Below are 17,639 nucleotides of genomic sequence, written 5' to 3' on the forward strand. Positions count from 1 at the left end.
ACAATGCTAAGAATCCTACCCTGAGGCCCCTTAGCTGCCTCACTTGCAGGTACACTCTGCTGTCTCTGACCAAATCAGAAAACCCTGTCCCAAGAGGTGTGACTGCCTCCTGGTACAAAGATTGCAGGTAACTTTTCCCTTCCCTGATGCATCATAGTGTCAGTAGCTCAGCCTCCAGCTAAAATTCTGAGCTGAAGCTGCTGAAACTTCAGACGCTTACTGCAAACATGTTTTCCCTGGATCAAACTGGCATTCATATGCTGCAGCTGTAATATAAAGGCAAAATACTGCAGAAGCTGGAATCTGAAACAAAAAATGCTGGAGAAAATCAGCAAGTCTGACAGCATCTGTGGAGAGAGAATAGAGCCAATATTTCAAATCTGGATGATACTTCATCAGACCTGTCCTGCCATCCTTAATGTGTTCTAATTAACTATTTAATTCAATATAAATATATTTTATTAACCTTAGCACCAGTTGCTAAAGCATTTTGAACTGCAGATATTTAGGTAACTTTAGGAATGGAAAATACCTTAGTCACTTACCAAATAACTAGCTTCTTCTCTTGTAACAGAGTAAGACTACTTCCTGAAGGCTGAGAAAAAGAAAGCAAAAGAGGCACCTCTTTCCCTAACTCCCTTAATTACCCAACTGCCAGCACTCTATTCTAAATCACACTTTTTGCAGAAAACCATACCTGAACCATATCTCTTTACCCATATGCCAAGCGCCAGAGTGGCAACTAGGGGATTTTCACAGTAACTTCATTGCAATGTTAATGTAAGCCGATTTGTGACACTAATAAAAAAAAATGCAGAGGGGAGAGATACAAAAGGGTCCAGAGGGACAATTCTTTCACACACAGTGGTGAGTGTCTGGAACAAGCTGCCAGAGGTAGTAGTAAAGGCAGGTACAATTTTGTCTTTTAAAAAGCATTTAGACAGTTACATGGGTAAGATGGGTCTAGAGGGATATGGGCCAAAGGCAGGCAATTAGGACTAGCTTAGTGGTTTTAAAAAAAGGGCAGCATGGACAAGTTGGGCCAAAGGGCCTGTTTCCATGCTGTAAATCTCTACGACTACGAATTCCCACTACAAACCAAATTCCCAAATATACTCACTTGGTCTCCATCTCCCCATACTAACCACATGCCTCTTACTGACTGTGTGTACCAAAAGTCCCTTTCCTATATAGAGCTGTGATGAGACAACAACTAGCTTAGCTTCCTGCTACAACAATCAACACCTATTCAGGTGAAGGTCTTTCAGATGATTGACAGTTAACTGCCATGAAGGCAGCTGCCTGTTTAATCAGGCTATTTAACATACTTAAAGGCCGTTAGTTCTGGGTTGGCAGTTCAAGGTCAGAATCTGACTGCTACTGTAAAATTGAACTTCAAAAAGATTTATCAATTGAATTCCCACTTTTAACCAAATTCCCAAATGTGTCTCACTCAGGCCAAAGAGTCCCCTTACTGACCGATTGGGCGCCAGCTATTCACAATATATATCAATGATTTGGATCAGGAACCCAAATGTAATATTTCCCAGTTTGCTGATGACATAAAGCTTGATGGGAATGTGAGTTGGGAGTAGGATGCAAAGAAGGTTCAACATGATTTAGACAAGTTGAGTAAGTGGGCAAATACATGACAGATGCAGTATAATGTGGATTAGTGTGAAGCTAAACACTTGTGCTGAAAAAGCAAAATGGAAGAGTATTATTGAAATGGTGATAGATTGACGTACAAATTGACCTGGGTGTCCTGGTACACCAGTCACTGAAAGCAAGCATACAGGTGCAGCAAGCAGTTAAGAAGGTAAATGCTATGTAACTGTACAGGGCCTTGGTGAGATCACACCTGGAGTATTGTATGAGACCACACCTGGAGTATTGTATGCAGTTTTAGTCTCCTTTACCTAAGAAAGGATATACTTGCCATAGAGGGAATGCAGCGAAAGTTCAGCGGCTGATTCCTATCTACAAACCAATCTATTTCCTTCTTAAATATATCCACAAGTTCACCACCCTCTTGAGTGAAGAAATTTCTCCTCATCTCAGTCCTAAAGGGCATTGCCCAATCCTGAGACTGTGACCCCTTCACTCAGAGGTGAACTTATGGATATATTTAAGAAGGAAATAGATAGATTTGTAGACTATAAATGCGTCAAGGGGTATGAGGAGAGTGTAGGAGTATGGCTTTGAGATGGAGGATCCATCATGATCTTATTGAATGACCAAGCAAGCTTGAAGGTCTGAATGACCAACTCCTGCTCCTAATTTCTATTGTTCTATGAATACGATCAAACAAACTTTGACATTGTGTCATACAGTGAGATATTAGGCAAATGACCAAAAACTTGTTCAATGAGGTAGGTTTTAAGGAGCGTCCTAAAGGAGGAGTGGGAGAGAGAGGGGATTAGGAAGGGAACTTCAGAACTTAGCACCTTTGCAACATTGCCACAAATGGCATAGTGATTAAAATTGGGAATGTTCCAGAGGCCAGAATTGGAAGAGTGCAGATGTCTCTAAAGGTTTTAGGGTTGACGGAGATTATAGAAACAGAAGTAAGAGAAGCCATGGAAGAATTTGCAGATAAGGATGAGAATTTTAAAATCGAGGCATTGCATAATCAGGTACCAATGAAAGCCAGCAAGCACATGCTGATGGGGCTATGGGGATAGGGCCCAGATGGCATTGTTGTCGGTGCAGGCTTGACGGGCTGAATGGCCTCCTTCTGCGCTGCAGGGATTTTATGATTCTATTCTATAAGCAGAAGCTATCCAATGTCTGAATTCTGCAGAGCAAGCTCAGCTTGCTGCCATGCATGTTCAGACTGCTCCCTTGCAAGTTCAGACTACTGCCATTATGGCAATGAATTATGTTCAAAGGGGCTTGCAGGATGTCACAGGAGTCCGGCAATCTATACTAGAATATTAGGATTGTTGAGCTGCTGCTCCAGAGGAGTGACAGTGGCTCCATGGACCACAAATCTTCTGTCCTTTCAGCATTCATCCTTCAACCACTGCCACTTTGCCTGTGCCTTTGCTGTGGTCCATCACTCAGTAGAGCCAGGCAGCTTCCAAGATGGTGCAATCTGGAGCTAGGCCTTGTAGGCTTGGGACCACTCGTGGTCAACCTCCAAGCCCATCTGGATTCTTCTTCATTAAAGGCCAGCAGCCTTCCAGTACTGCAGCCACTGGGGTTGCACAGCATTAAAGCACCAGGACAGGCAAAGGCACAGGAAAGAATGAGGGAATGTACAGGGGTGATTAGTTGATGCTTGTATGCAATATGATATGCTTTGATTTGTAAATTTAATTTGGAATTTTTGCTTTGTGTTGGCTTTTATTTTTGCATTGTTGCCAGTCAATGCTGTGGTCAGCACTAGCAGTAAGAAGTTTTAACAACACCAGGTTAAAGTCCAACAGGTTTATTTGGTAGCAAAAGCCACACAGTCCAACGCCGGCATCTCCACATCACGTCAGCACTAGCAGCAGCTGAGGCGCTGTCATCAGCATGGCTACAGCAAAGCATGATTAAAATGAAGTTAGTTTTTTTTCTCTTTTTTGGCCAGCACAGAGATGATGTGTTGTATGGCCTCTTTCTGTGCCATAGCTGTCATGAGGGCATCATGACAACTGCCAGGGTACCGGGCATTGACCTGCACAGTTCTATGCAAATGTATACCTTTGTGCCAAAGTCTATGAATAACTGGTTTGTGCGGCAGCCTTGCAGTCGGGTCAAAGACCTTTAGAATCTGCCACACCACCTCCAGTACAATTTAGCAACTTCAAAGAATTCTAGAAAGCACCAAACACCTGTACATTGTCACAACAACTGGAGTAAATCCATCAGGAGCTAATCAGAAAGTAGTTGATAATTCCTTTAAAAAACACTGGCAGGGGTCATTCATCCTGCTGCTGAACATATATTCAGTCATGTGTCATTAAAAGACTGCAGAGTTTTGAGCTACAAAATGACAGCGCTGGTGATGGCATGCCTACTCTGCATCCTTCCATTAGATGTTCACTGCAAGCATGCCGATGCTGTTACCAGAATCGCATCTATTGTGACTAGCAGTGAGCACAAGGGCCACAAATACCATTTTGGATCTCTAAGGCCACTCAGTACCCAAAAATAGGGTTTTCTTGTAAGAGTATGTGCCTGTTTCTCTTTCCCTCTTCCCTCAAATCCCACAATGAGATTACCGAGTCCCTCTCTGTCTCCCTAGTATCCCACAATGAGATGACTGAGTCCCTCTCTCTCTCTCTCTCTGCTATCTCTTACATCATTACAAAAGAAGATTCAATTCAGAATCATGAGCCTTTAAGTGTGAATTTAAACAGTGACGAATTTTATGTGGACTCAATACCACCTCAAAGGAATTAAGGATGGGCAACAAATGCTGGCCCTGCCGTTGACATTCCTGAAAGAATAAAAAAATAATAAGTACCGAATTAGTTAGTTTTCATTAGGGCACAGATTTAAAGTGATTGGCAAAAGAACTAAAAGCAGTGAGTGGTTAGCATCTGGAAGTTTGGTTGAGGCAGATCCACTCATGGCTTTCGAAAGGAAATTGGATAAGCACCTGAAGGGAATAAATTTGCAGGAATTTGGATGTTATGATGGCCATGGGGGATGGTCAATTGATCATCCCCCGGAGGCCTCGTAGACTATGAGCTCTCCCATTAGGCAAGTGGAGGCTCGCCCAATAGGGAAGGCTCAGTGGGGGGGGGTCAAAACCAGCTGGCTCCACTCAGGCCAGCAGTCGAAGGACTCCGGTGTTTGACGTGTACACTGCAGCCACCGAGTGGTACTTTATGCACCTTGTAAATAAAGGGTGATGGTGATGGAAGACTAGCTTTGGCGAGATTATTACAACAGGGAAAGGATGGGATATGGGACTAAGTACATTACTCTTGCAAGAACCAGCATGAACTCAATGGGCCGAATGACCCCCTACTGTGTTATACCTATTCTGTGATTTAACCTTTTATTCATTGGCTGATGTAGTTGAGACTGTGTTCTAATTGAAATAGTTATACTTATCGCCAAATGTTTCTATTTGCTTTAACGCAGGCGATTTAAACAACGTCCGTTTTTCAGCCTACCGGACAGCTATGAAGATCCGCCGGCTACAGAAGGCCCTCTGTTGTGAGTGACTCTACATATTCAATAATCTGTAATCTCATTATTTACTTTATTGTGGAATTCCTTGCATGTCTGCTGTCAGGTGTAATCATTTACAATGGACCAGATTTTGCAGTAGCAGAATCATTAGTTAGAATTACCCCTGCACCCTTCCACTCAAAAGATTTTTATCTACAAATTGCTGGAAGTGCAAGCTGATAACAATAAGACATATGGGACTTGAGTGAACAGGGGAACCAACCGGATATCTCTTTAAAGATCGGGAAATAAGCACATGAAGGACTGAAAACAAAGTTGAATTAAGGGAGCAATAATTTGATGTTAGATTAGGTGCAAAAAGAGAGGGAAAGAAAGATTCATATATTTGAATAGTCATGTCTGAAGTAATAAAGACTATGATGAGGGTTTCAGCATCCAATAAACTTATACAGGGGCAATTCAGCAATGTAACAGATGTGGAAATAAGTAGTCTTTTTGATAGCGGGCATATGCGGTCAGAAGTTCATTTTGGTGTCAGTTATGACACAAAGACTGCAAGCAGTTAGTCTCAGACAGTTGCCAGAGGTACCAATGTGGGAATGAGGAGAGAAGCCATTGTAAGTGATTCTCTGGCTATGATTAGATAGGTAAGTATGGAATCAGGCGAGTGCAGTCCTCCCAGCTGGATACAGTGGAGAGGTGTTTGAGGAAGGTGGTGTGGTCAACTTTGTCAAAGGCTGCAGACTAGTCACAAAGGATTCATTGTGACTTTGGTCAGAACTATTTTAGTACGAGGGCAAACGCTTGATTGAAGGGATTTTATTTGCACCATAATTCTTGCACAATAACTCTTAGAGAACATGTTCTGAATATAAAAGCAAAAACTGCAGATGCTGGAATCTGAAACAAAAACAGAAAATGCTGGAAAATCGGTCTAACAGCATCTGTGGAGTGAGAACGGAGCCCATGTTTCGAGCCTGGATGACCCTTTGTCAGAGCTCAATGAAGGCTCATCCAGACTCGAAACGTAAGCCTCTGTTCTCTTTCCACAGATGTTGTCAGACCTGGTGAGATTTTCCAGCATTTTCTATGGTATGAATATAGTACTAGACAGTATGCAAATATTAACTATTTTAGATACTGTAAGAGACTATGTTTAGCTGTTTCAAAGAGGCTACCTTATGATGAACTGAACTTGAAGTTGATTATAAATTAAGTGGCCCAACTATTTGCCTATTTGAGAGTTGTAAATTGGATAAGACACACATGAATATAAGATGGAGCTGAAATTGCTCTGATTTGAGGGTGTAACATTTGGATTATAGCACATTGTGAAAAGCAATGTAAGGTGTTTGTTGGCACCCATAAGTCCCTTAGTGGATGATAGTTTGGACTCAGCCACATTCCCTGGGAAATTTGCACCATGTTTTGTTACCTAATGGAATGCAGTTTATGTCAGATCAGTTTTTGAGGTGGGTACCCATAATCCTCTTGGCATAGTTTGGGATCTAAAAGATGGGATATATTAAGATATTTGAAAGAAAATCTGTTGGATTAGTTAGATCTTCATTTTCCATAGGAATGCATCATGTTATTTCTGATTGATATTAATTTACCGGGGCAGTTTTTCAAGAGGCCAATTGCTCTATGCATCAAGGTTTTTGTGGCAGAGATCATAGTGCAGTTACGTCTAAATACTTGCACATTTTTATCTTCTATGATCTTGAATCGATTGTGTTTTATTGAATTTTGCTGATTTGAACAGTCCGTGCTGATTTACACTCACGATCATCATATTGTCTAAGATTTATGCCAACTAGCAAAATTGAGCTTGGCTGTTTCCAGCAAATGTGCAGTATTTTAGATATTGCTTCATATCTGATGCACATCAATTTAGACACGAGGCTCGAAGCTCAGTAAATGAAGGCTTTTATTTACTATTAATGAAGCTACTAGAACTTATGTACACTATCCCAGACTGAAGGGGTCCCGGCCAGAGCAGGGACTCTTATACCTCTCCCAGGAGGCGGAGCCCGACTGGGATGTGCCACAACACTATCATACAAAGGTGTAACAACTCCACCCTAACCCAACAGCAACAATAGCACAATCCAACAGTAACATATGTACATCCTTGTAGTCCTGGCCAGCCCCTGGCTCAGCACTATCCAGTGGGAACCAACGATGGTTCACCACATTCACCCCTCCTTTGAAAACAAAGGCCGGCGGGGTACAAAAACCAGAATAAAATGTCAGCAGTCTATAAGTTCAGACGGTCAGGGGGACCGCACCGTCGTTGTGACCTCCTCAATACCGGCGGTGACACTCCCGGAGTAGGCACTTGCGGTGGCGTTCTCCCCAAAACGGCGTCCAGCTGTTCTTCCACAGACTCACAGGCCGGTTGACCCTGAGGTGACAGTAGTCCAGGGGATCCTGACACGCCCTGCGGTGGCGACCATCTTCTGGGCTCAGGCAAGCTATACATGGGAGTAAAATGGTTAAGCAATGGTCCTGATGCTGCCCGTGCTGTGTCCGGGGAAGAAATGAGAGATAATGGGTTTGTTACTGGGGGTATGGGAGCGACAGGGGTTGCTACGTCCCCTGCTGGCGCCAGGTCTCGGATCGAGACCGTGTCCTCTCGCCCGTCAGGGTATGCCACATAGGCATACTGAGGGTTGGCGTGGAGGAGATGGACCTGTTCGACCAAGGGGTCGGACTTGCAGGCCCTTACATGTCGCCGCAGGAGGACGGGTCCTGAGTACGTCAACCAAGATGGTAAAGAGATCCCCAAGGAAGACTTCCGAGGGAATGAGAACACCCTCTCGTGGGGAGTAGCATTGGTTGCCGTACACAGGAGGGAGCGAATAGAGTAGAGCGCATCAGGGAGCACCTCTTGCCAACGGGAGACTGGAAGACCTTTGGACTTCAACGCCAGTAAGACAGCCTTCCAGACTGTAGCATTCTCGCGTTCCACCTGTCCATTACCCCTAGGGTTGTAACTCGTGGTCCTACTAGAGGCAATCCCGTATGAGAGCAGGAATTGCCTCAAGTCATCGCTCATGAACGACGAGCCCCTGTCGCTATGGATGTAGCTGGGGTACCCGAACAGGGTAAAAAGATCACGGAATGCCTTGATCACCGTGACAGCGGATGTATCCGAGCTGGGAACAACAAAAGGGAACCGGGAGTACTCATCGATGATGTTTAGAAAGTACACGTTCCGATCTGTTGAGGGAAGGGGGCCCTTAAAATCAACACTCAGTCTCTCGAAGGGACGAGTGGCCTTGACCAAATGTGCCCGGTCAGGTCGGTAAAAGTGCGGTTTGCATTCCGCGCAAATCCGACAGCTCCTTGTTACCGACCTGACGTCCTCCACCGAGTAAGGCAGGTTGCGGGCTTTTACAAAGTGGTAGAGCCGAGTGACCCCAGGATGGCACAGATCATTATGGAGGGCGTTCAAACGATCCTCCTGAATACTAGCGCATGTTCCACGCGAGAGGGCATCCGAGGGCTCATTGAGTTTCCCTGGACGATACATGATATCGTAGTTATAGGTGGAGAGTTCAATTCTCCACCGCAAGATCTTGTCATTCTTGATCTTGCCCCTCAGCGTGTTGTTAAACATGAACGCCGTGGACCGCTGGTCCGTGATCAGGGTGAACCGCTTTCCCGCCAAGTAATGGCGCCAGTGTCTGACGGCCTCCACAATGGCCTGGGCCTCCTTTTCCACCGCTGAATGCCGAATTTCGGGGCCTTGGAGGGTGCGGGGAAAAAATGCGACGGGCCTGCCCGCCTGGTTAAGTGTGGTGGCCAGGGCGAAATCAGGTGCATCACTCTCCACCTGAAAGGGGATGGACTCATCTACCGCGTGCATCGTAGCTTTCGCGATGTCGTCTTTCAATTTCTCAAAGGCCAATTGGGCCTCTGGCGTTAGGGGAAAAGTCGTGGACTTAATAAGCGGACGGGCTTTGTCCGCGTAGTTGGGAACCCACTGCGCATAATAAGAGAAGAAGCCTAGGCATCTTCTCAGTGCTTTTGCACTAGCAGGCAAGGGAAGTTCAGCAAGGGGGCGCATACGGTCTGGATCAGGGCCAATGACCCCGTTTTCCACCACGTATCCTAGGATGGCTAAACGGCGCGTACGAAACACACACTTCTCCCTGTTGTAGGTCAAGTTCAGGCGAGATGCAGTGCGTAAGAAGTTCAGGAGGTTTGTGTTGTGATCCTGCTGGTCATGGCCGCAGATGGTGACATTATCCAGGTACGGGAAGGTAGCCCGCAGCCCGTTCTGGTCCACCATTCGGTCCATAGCACGCTGGAAGACCGAGACCCCATTGGTGACACCAAAGGGAACCCTGAGAAAATGATACAAGCGACCATCCGCCTCAAAAGCCGTGTATTGTCGGTCCTCTGGGCGAATGGGGAGTTGGTGGTAGGCGGACTTGAGGTCTATGGTGGAGAACACCCGGTACTGCGCAATCTGATTGACCAGATCAGATATGCGCGGGAGAGGATACGCATCCAGCTGCGTATATCGGTTAATGGTCTGACTGTAGTCAATGACCATCCGGGGTTTGTTCCCGCTCTTGACCATCACAACCTGTGCTCTCCACGGACTAACACTGGGTTGTATGATCCCTTCTTTGAGGAGCCGCTGAACCTCAGATCTAATGAAGATCCGATCCTCAGTGCTGTAACGCCTACTTTTAGTCGCGATGGGTTTGCAGCCTGGTACCAGATTCTGAAACAAGGAGGGAGTGGTGATCTTTAGCGTTGAGAGGTTGCAGGCGGGGCGCGTTGGGCAATTTGGAGGCTGCTGCTGTTTTCCCACTGCCAGTGAAGGGAGTGGCCCACCGTACTGTAAGATTACACTCCTCAAGTGGACCATGAAGTTTAGTCCGAGAAGTATTGGCGCGCAAAGATACGGCAACACAAGGAGCTTGAAGCGCTCGTAAACTGTGCCTTGTACTTTCAAGGTTACCACGCAACTCCCTAGCACGGCAACAGACCGGGACCTTGATGCCATAGAGATTGTCTGTTTGGCAGGTTGAATCTGGAGTCGACACCTCTTCACAGTGTCTGGGTGGATAAAGCTCTCAGTGCTCCCGCTGTCAAACAGACAATAAAGCACATGATTGTTTACCTGGATATTCATCATTGAACGATTGAGTCTATGAGGCTTGGCCTGGTCCAGGATGATCGACGCCACCGTTGGCTCATGAACGCCACTGCAGGCAGCTGAAACCGATACGGAGGACCCCTGCTGGTCGTTCGTGGTCAGTGTCGACCAACATGAATCGCACGTGGGTGAGGGTGCCAAACTCCGCGACCCCTGGTGGTCATACTCCTCTGACTCCGTCGAACGTAATGGCGTCGTCCTGGCCTCGCACGTGGACGAACCCCGCGACGACCTCGACGATGATGATCCAAGCTCCGAAGAATCGCAGGCCGCACTGCCGTTCCTGGGTTTCAATCGGCACACCTTTGCATAATGCCCTTTTTTACCGCATGCGGTGCACAATACGGCTTTAGCGGGACACTTTTGCCGGGTATGTTTTGCTCCTCCACAGAAGTAGCACCGCGGGCCGCACGGGGCTGCAGCCGTCGTCTGGCCCAAATGGGAGCACGCCATTACACAGCATTTCGAACCCGAGGGGCGAGGAGGGATTTGCGACTGCTCCTGCCACGTTGTCTCCACGTGGTCCTCTGGATATAAGACTAAGCTCTTTGAAGCCGACTCGAGCATCTCTGCTAACTCGATGGCCTGGGTAAGATTAAGGTTACCCTTCTCCAACAGTTTAAGTCGAATGTACGATGATCCGACCCCGGGCACAAACGCATCTCGGGCGAGGTCATACATGCTCTGCTCAGCCGACACAGCTTTGCAGTCACAGCCCCTGGCTAGCTGTAAGAGCTCATTGGCATAGTCCTCCATCGTTTCGCCCGACTGCCGTCGTCGAGTGGCTAGGAGGTAACGAGCGTGTATCTCGTTAGGTGGTTTTGTATAGCGCTTCTTTAGAAGCTCGAGGGCCTTAGGGTAATTAGTGGCCGCACGGATCGCGAGGTAGATTGTGTCGCTTACCCTCGCATGGAGGACCCGGAGTCTGTCATCATCTGTGGTGACCGCTGCGGAGGCTGCCAGGTAATCTTCGAAACACTTCAGCCAGTGGTCGAAGGTGTTAGAAGCGCCCACCGCACGTGGATCTAGCGTCAGACGTTCTGGCTTGAGAATTTGCTCCATACTCTCTCCTTTTTTTTCTCCGTCGAGAGTTTAATAATAGTAAATAAAATTGATGCACATCAATTTAGACACGAGGCTCGAAGCTCAGTAAATGAAGGCTTTTATTTACTATTAATAAAGCTACTAGAACTTATGTACACTATCCCAGACTGAAGGGGTCCCGGCCAGAGCAGGGACTCTTATACCTCTCCCAGGAGGCGGAGCCCGACTGGGATGTGCCACAACACAATCGTACAAAGGTGTAACAACTCCACCCTAACCCAACAGCAACAATAGCACAATCCAACAGTAACATATGTACATCCTTGTAGTCCTGGCCAGCCCCTGGCTCAGCACTATCCAGTGGGAACCAACGATGGTTCACCACAATATCATAGGTGGTCTTACGTGAAATGATTGTTAAATGATTTAAATATTGAAAAGTTCAAGTATGATTTTGTGGAATTCAGATCTTGAACTGAAACTGTCCAGTTTCTATATCAAGATCTAGCTGAGGAATTAACTTCTTGAAGAATGTTCTGATGCAGAGATAGACTAATAACTTCCTGAACAATCACGGGGGACAGGCCAGGAAGTTAAACAAACAGTGAAAAAAACACCAAGCTTGACATAAATCCTGTTACGTGTTTAATACATTTATCACAAAGTTACACAATGAGGACATTTTGTTGGAGGCTGTTGAAGGATAGCCCCATTCTTAAGATTAGACCTTAGGGGTAACTTAAAGAGGATGCTCTTCTGAAACAGTAAGAAGTCTAACAACACCAGGTTAAAGTCCAACAGGTTTATTTGGTAGCAGATGCCACTAGCTTTCAGAGTGCTGCCCCTTCATCAGGTGGAGTGGGAGATGTGCTCACAAACAGGGCACAGAGACACAAACTCAATTTACAGAATAATGATTGGAATGCTAATCAAGCTAATCAATGCTAATACAGCTAATCAAGTCTTAAAGGTACAGACAGTGTGAGTGGAGAGACCATTAAGCACAGGTTAAAGAGATGTGTATTGTCTCCAGACAGGACAGCTAGTGAGATTTTGCAAGTCCAGGCAAGTTTGTGGGGTTACAGATAGTGTGACATGAACCCAAGATCCCGGTTGAGGCCGTCCTCATGTGTGCGGAACTTGGCTATCAGTTTCTGCTCAGCGACCCTGAGGTGTCGTGTGTCGTAAAGGCCGCCTTGGAAAACGCTTACCCGAAGATCAGAGGATGAATGCCCGTGACTGCTGAAGTGCTCCCCAACAGAAAGAGAACAGTCTTGCCTGGTGATTGTCGAGCGGTGTTCATTCATCCGTTGTCGTAGCGCCTGCATGGTTTCCCCAATGTACCATGCCTCCGGACATCCTTTCCTGCAGCGTATCAGGTAGAGAACATTGGCCGAGTTGCAAGTGTATGTACTGTGTACCTGGTGGATGGTGTTCTCACGTGAGATGATGGCATCTGTGTTGATGATCTGGCATGTTGCCTACCTGATACGCTGCAAGAAAGGATGTCCCGAGGCATGGTACATTGGGGAAACCATGCAGATGCTACGACAACAGATGAATGAACACCGCTCGACAATCACCAGGCAAGACTGTTCTCTTCCTGTTGGGGAACACTTCAGCGGTCATGGGCATTCATCCTCTGATCTTCGGGTAAGAGTTCTCCAAGGTGGCCTTCACGACACACGACAGCGCAGAGTTGCTGAGCAGAAACTGATAGCCAAGTTCTGCACACATGAGGACAGCCTCAACCGGGATCTTGGGGTTCATGTCACACTATCTGTAACCCCCACAACTTGCCTGGACTTGCAAAGTCTCACTGGCTGTCCTGTCTGGAGACAATACACATTTCTTTAACCTGTGCTTAATGCTCTCTCCACTCGCATTGTCTGTACCTTTAAGACTTGATTAGCTGTATTAGCATTGATTAGCTTGATTAGCATTCCAATCATTATTCTGTAAATTGAGTTTGTGTCTCTGTGCCCTGTTTGTGAGCACATCTCCCACTCCACCTGACGAAGGGGCAGCGCTCCGAAAGCTAGTGGCATTTGCTACCAAATAAACCTGTTGGACTTTAACCTGGTGTTGTGAGACTTCTTACTGTGTTTACCCCAGTCCAACGCCGGCATCTCCACTTCTGAAACGGGCCAGAGCCTTGCAGGATAATCCTTGTATGTGAGGGGGAAGAATGAAAATGGTATTTTCATAGGATCCCTACAGTGCAGAAGGAAGCCATTTGACCCATTGAGTCTGCACCAACTCTCTGACAGAGTCTCTTACCCAGGCCTTCTCCCCCCGCCCTATCCCCATAACCCCACACACATACCAGGGCATTCCCATCTAACCCACACATTTTGGGACATTAAGGAGCAATTTTACCATGGCCAATCCACGTAGCCGACACATCTTTGGACTGTTTTGATCATTAAGTTTATTTCACAGTGGAAGTACATTTGTGTGTGCCTGGAATAACGGTTTCTACACTTCAGAAGGAAAGAATCAATATATAACTCTTCTGTTGTGTGTTAAACCATTAATATTCTATTTCCTGATGTGGTAGAATTCTTGGCTATGGGGATTTGCCAAGATACTTTATTGTAATGTGAATCTAGAGATCAGGCACCTGTTCTAGCCCATTCACTATTTCCCCTTTGAGATCTTGAAAAGTAGCAGTGCATATCTTGGGTTATTGTTGATTCTCCAAAAGCCTTATAGATTTTGCATAGTTCCTTTAAAGTCCCATCTGCGACTAGATCCTGAGCATCTTAACCCACAGACCACAACCAGTAAGAATAGGTAACAATATCTCCTCCATGATCATCCTCAACACCAGTGCCCCACAAGGCTGTGTCCTCAGCCCCTTACTGTACTCCTTACACATCTATGACTGTGACCAAATTCCGCTCCAACACGATTTTTATCCACCGTAGTGGGTCGGATCTCGAACAATGATGAGACGGAGTAGAGGAAAGAGATAGAGAATCTGGTGAACTGGTGCGACGACAATAATCTGTCACTCAATGTCAACAAAATGGAGGAGATAGTCATCGACTTCAGGAAGCATAAAGGAGGACATGCCCCTGTCTACATCAATAAGGATGTAGTAGAAATGGTCGAGAGCTTCACGTTTTTAGATGTCCAGATCACCAACAACCTGTCCTGGTCCCTCCATGCCGTTAAGAAAGCCCACCAACGCCTCTACTTTCTCAGAAGGCTAAAGAAATTTGGCATATCCGCTACAACTCTCACCAACCTTTACAGATGCACCATAAAAAGCATTCTTTCTGGTTACATCACAGCTTGGTATGGCTCCTGATCTATCCAAGACCGCAAGAAACTACAAAGGGTCATGAATGAAAAGCAGCCAGCATAATCAAGGACCCCACACACCCTGGACATTCTCACTTCCACCTTCTTCCGTCAGGAAAAAGATACAAAAGACTGAAGACATGTACCAACCGACTCAAGAACAGCTTTTTCCCTGCTGCCATCAGACTTTTGAATAGACCTACCTCGCACTAAGTTGATCTTTCTCTACACCCTAGCTATGACTGTAATACTACATTCTGCACTCTGTCCTTTCCTTCTCTATGAACAGTATGCTTTGTCTGTATAGTGCGCAAGAAATAATACTTTTCACTGTATGTTAATACATGTGACAATAATTAATCAAATCAAATCAAAGCGTGAGCTCCCTCTAGTGTTTAACTAAGACAATGGTTCTCAAACTTTAATAGTGAGACTTTTCAGTGACTTCCCCATTTTAATTGCTATATAATACTCACATTATGAATGTGCTACATGTAAAGAGTGTTTTAATAATGATTTTAAGAAAATAGAGGTTTACTTACAGATATCAGGGAGATGCATGTGCCCGCTTCTCACTGCCAAATCTGTCTGTCCTCGGTGTAATGTTTGACAGGGACACTCATGAATGATTGATTGCTACTTTATCCAGTGTATGTTCTCCAACAATTGGTCTCATCAATCAGAAAAAGGGTATGAATGTTTTATTTATTTTTAAAAATCTTATATTTATGATGTGTATATAGATGTGTGTGTTTATATTACAATTATTAAATATTTATTACAGATAGGAGTTTCCATTAGTGATAAATAGTGAATCTCTGTTCTTGGCCACAGCTTTCAAACCAATCAGCGCAGGGCAAAATGGTGCTGATCAGTGTTTATTTGGGGTGAGACTGTTATTAGTATTAATAGCATTTAGTTTATAATTATTGAAGCATCTTTTGGTTAGGAATCTTTTATTTCAATGTGCATCATATAAAGTTATGGCAGAGACAGTTTAATTTGTCAACTCCCAGACAGTCTTTTCCATGGATCCAGGTGGAGTTTTCCTCCCATGGTGGGAATGGGGAAGGGGAGTGTTTCTTGCCAGGAGGCTGCTGGGAATTCACCCTGTCTTGCACGACTCCAGTCTCATTAAAAATGCATGGGAGGTGTTTTGCAACATTTCGTGGGGCAGAGTAGGCCAGATGGTTCGTGCCCTGCCATCATGTCCAGGTGCCATTTTTAAAATGTGTCCAGATATAAGTGACCCACCATTGAAGAAATAAGATGGACCTTCTGAAGAAAGAAGATTGCCCTCATGAAGCTGAAAGATGGACCTCTTGAAGACACTGAAACTTGATCATTCACCTGATAGAAGCCCCCCCCCCACCAAATGCTACATGTTGCAGGGTCCATGGCCGATGGAGAGCTCCATCCCGAACTCCAGAGACAGCCCCAGGCCTCCTTCAGATCAGTGCTGATATGTACACGCTCTGTTCTGGACCAGCATTATTAGCCGCTGATGGCGCAAATGGTGGGGCATGGCGGGAACTTCCAGTGGGATCTTCACCTATATCCCATCAGCAGAATGCAAATCTCTGGTGGGAATTGCAATCTGCCATGGCGCGTGGGAACAGAAGATCCCACCATTACTTTTGCCAGTGTGAAACGGAGTTTTGGAGCTCCCGCTGCATTGTCCTCTCACCTGCCCATAATCCCGCCGTGGGGGGCATAGGGAAATTCCATCTCGAGTTTCAAAACAACTGATATAAGATACTTGTGTGGCATTGCTTTTATTGATGCTGCTATCCATTGTACCATTTAAGTGTAGCTATAATACTGATAGACTTTCTTTCCTCCTTTCCGTGCAATACGATCTTCCCCAGATATAGAACAATACAGCACAGGAACAGGCCCTTTGGCCCTCCAAGCCCGCGCCGCTCCCTGGTCCAAACTAGACCATTCTTTTGTATCCCTCCATTCCCACTCCGTTCATGTGGCTATCTAGATAAGTCTTAAACGTTCCCAGTTTGTCTGCCTCTACCACCTTGCCCGGCAGCGCATTCCAGGCCCCCACCACCCTCTGTGTAAAATACATCCTTCTGATATCCATGTTAAACCCCCCCCCCCCCCCCCCCCCCCTCACCTTGAACCTATGACCCCTCGTGAACGTCACCACCGATCTGGGAAAAAGCTTCCCACTGTTCACCCTATCTATGCCTTTCATAATTTTATACACCTCTATTAGGTCACCCCTCATCCTCCGTCTTTCCAGTGAGAACAACCCCAGTTTACCCAATCTCTCCTCATAACTAAGCCCTTCCATACCAGGCAACATCCTGGTAAACCTCCTCTGCACTCTCTCTAAAGCCTCTATGTCCTTCTGGTAGTGTGGCGACCAGAACTGGGCGCAGTATTCCAAATGCGGCCGAACCAACATTCTATGCAACTGCAACATCAGACCCCAACTTTTATACTCTATGCCCCGTCCTATAAAGGCAAGCATGCCATATGCCTTATTCACTACCTTCTCCACCTGTGACGTCACCTTCAAGGATCTGTGGGCTTGCGCACCTAGGTCCCTCTGCGTATCTACACCCTTTATGGTTCTGCCATTTATCGTATAGCTCCTCCCCTATGTTAGTTCTACCAAAATGCATCACTTCGCATTTATCTGGATTGAACTCCATCTGCCATTTCTTTGCCCAAATTTCCAGCCTATCTATATCCTTCTGTAGCTTCTGACAATGTTCCTCACTATCTGCAAGTCCAGCCATTTTCATGTCGTCCCCAAACTATGGTGAGGTTGGGTGGGCGTGTGACGATAGTTGCCAGAGGATCGGACAGGGGCAAGTGTGATGCAGTTATTCAAGAAGGAGTTTAAAGACTGTTCTAGCAACTACGGGTCAATTAATTTACCATCAGTGTTGCGTAATGTTTTAGAAACAATACTCAAAGGGAGTTTTGCGTTAGAACAAAGAACAGTACAGCA

General features: G+C 45.8%; 1 protein-coding gene across 1 annotated transcript in view; it reads left to right on the forward strand.

Annotated features, from left to right (window-relative positions):
* LOC144504716 (utrophin-like) overlaps positions 1-17,639 on the forward strand; it is a 631,247-nt gene that overhangs the window by 479,391 nt on the left and 134,217 nt on the right. Inside the window, 1 exon segment of the mRNA XM_078230463.1 lies at positions 5,083-5,157. Within this exon segment, the coding sequence (XP_078086589.1) occupies positions 5,083-5,157 (75 nt within the window).

The sequence above is a fragment of the Mustelus asterias genome, chromosome 15 (assembly GCF_964213995.1).
Source record: "Mustelus asterias chromosome 15, sMusAst1.hap1.1, whole genome shotgun sequence".
Lineage (NCBI taxonomy): Eukaryota > Metazoa > Chordata > Chondrichthyes > Carcharhiniformes > Triakidae > Mustelus > Mustelus asterias.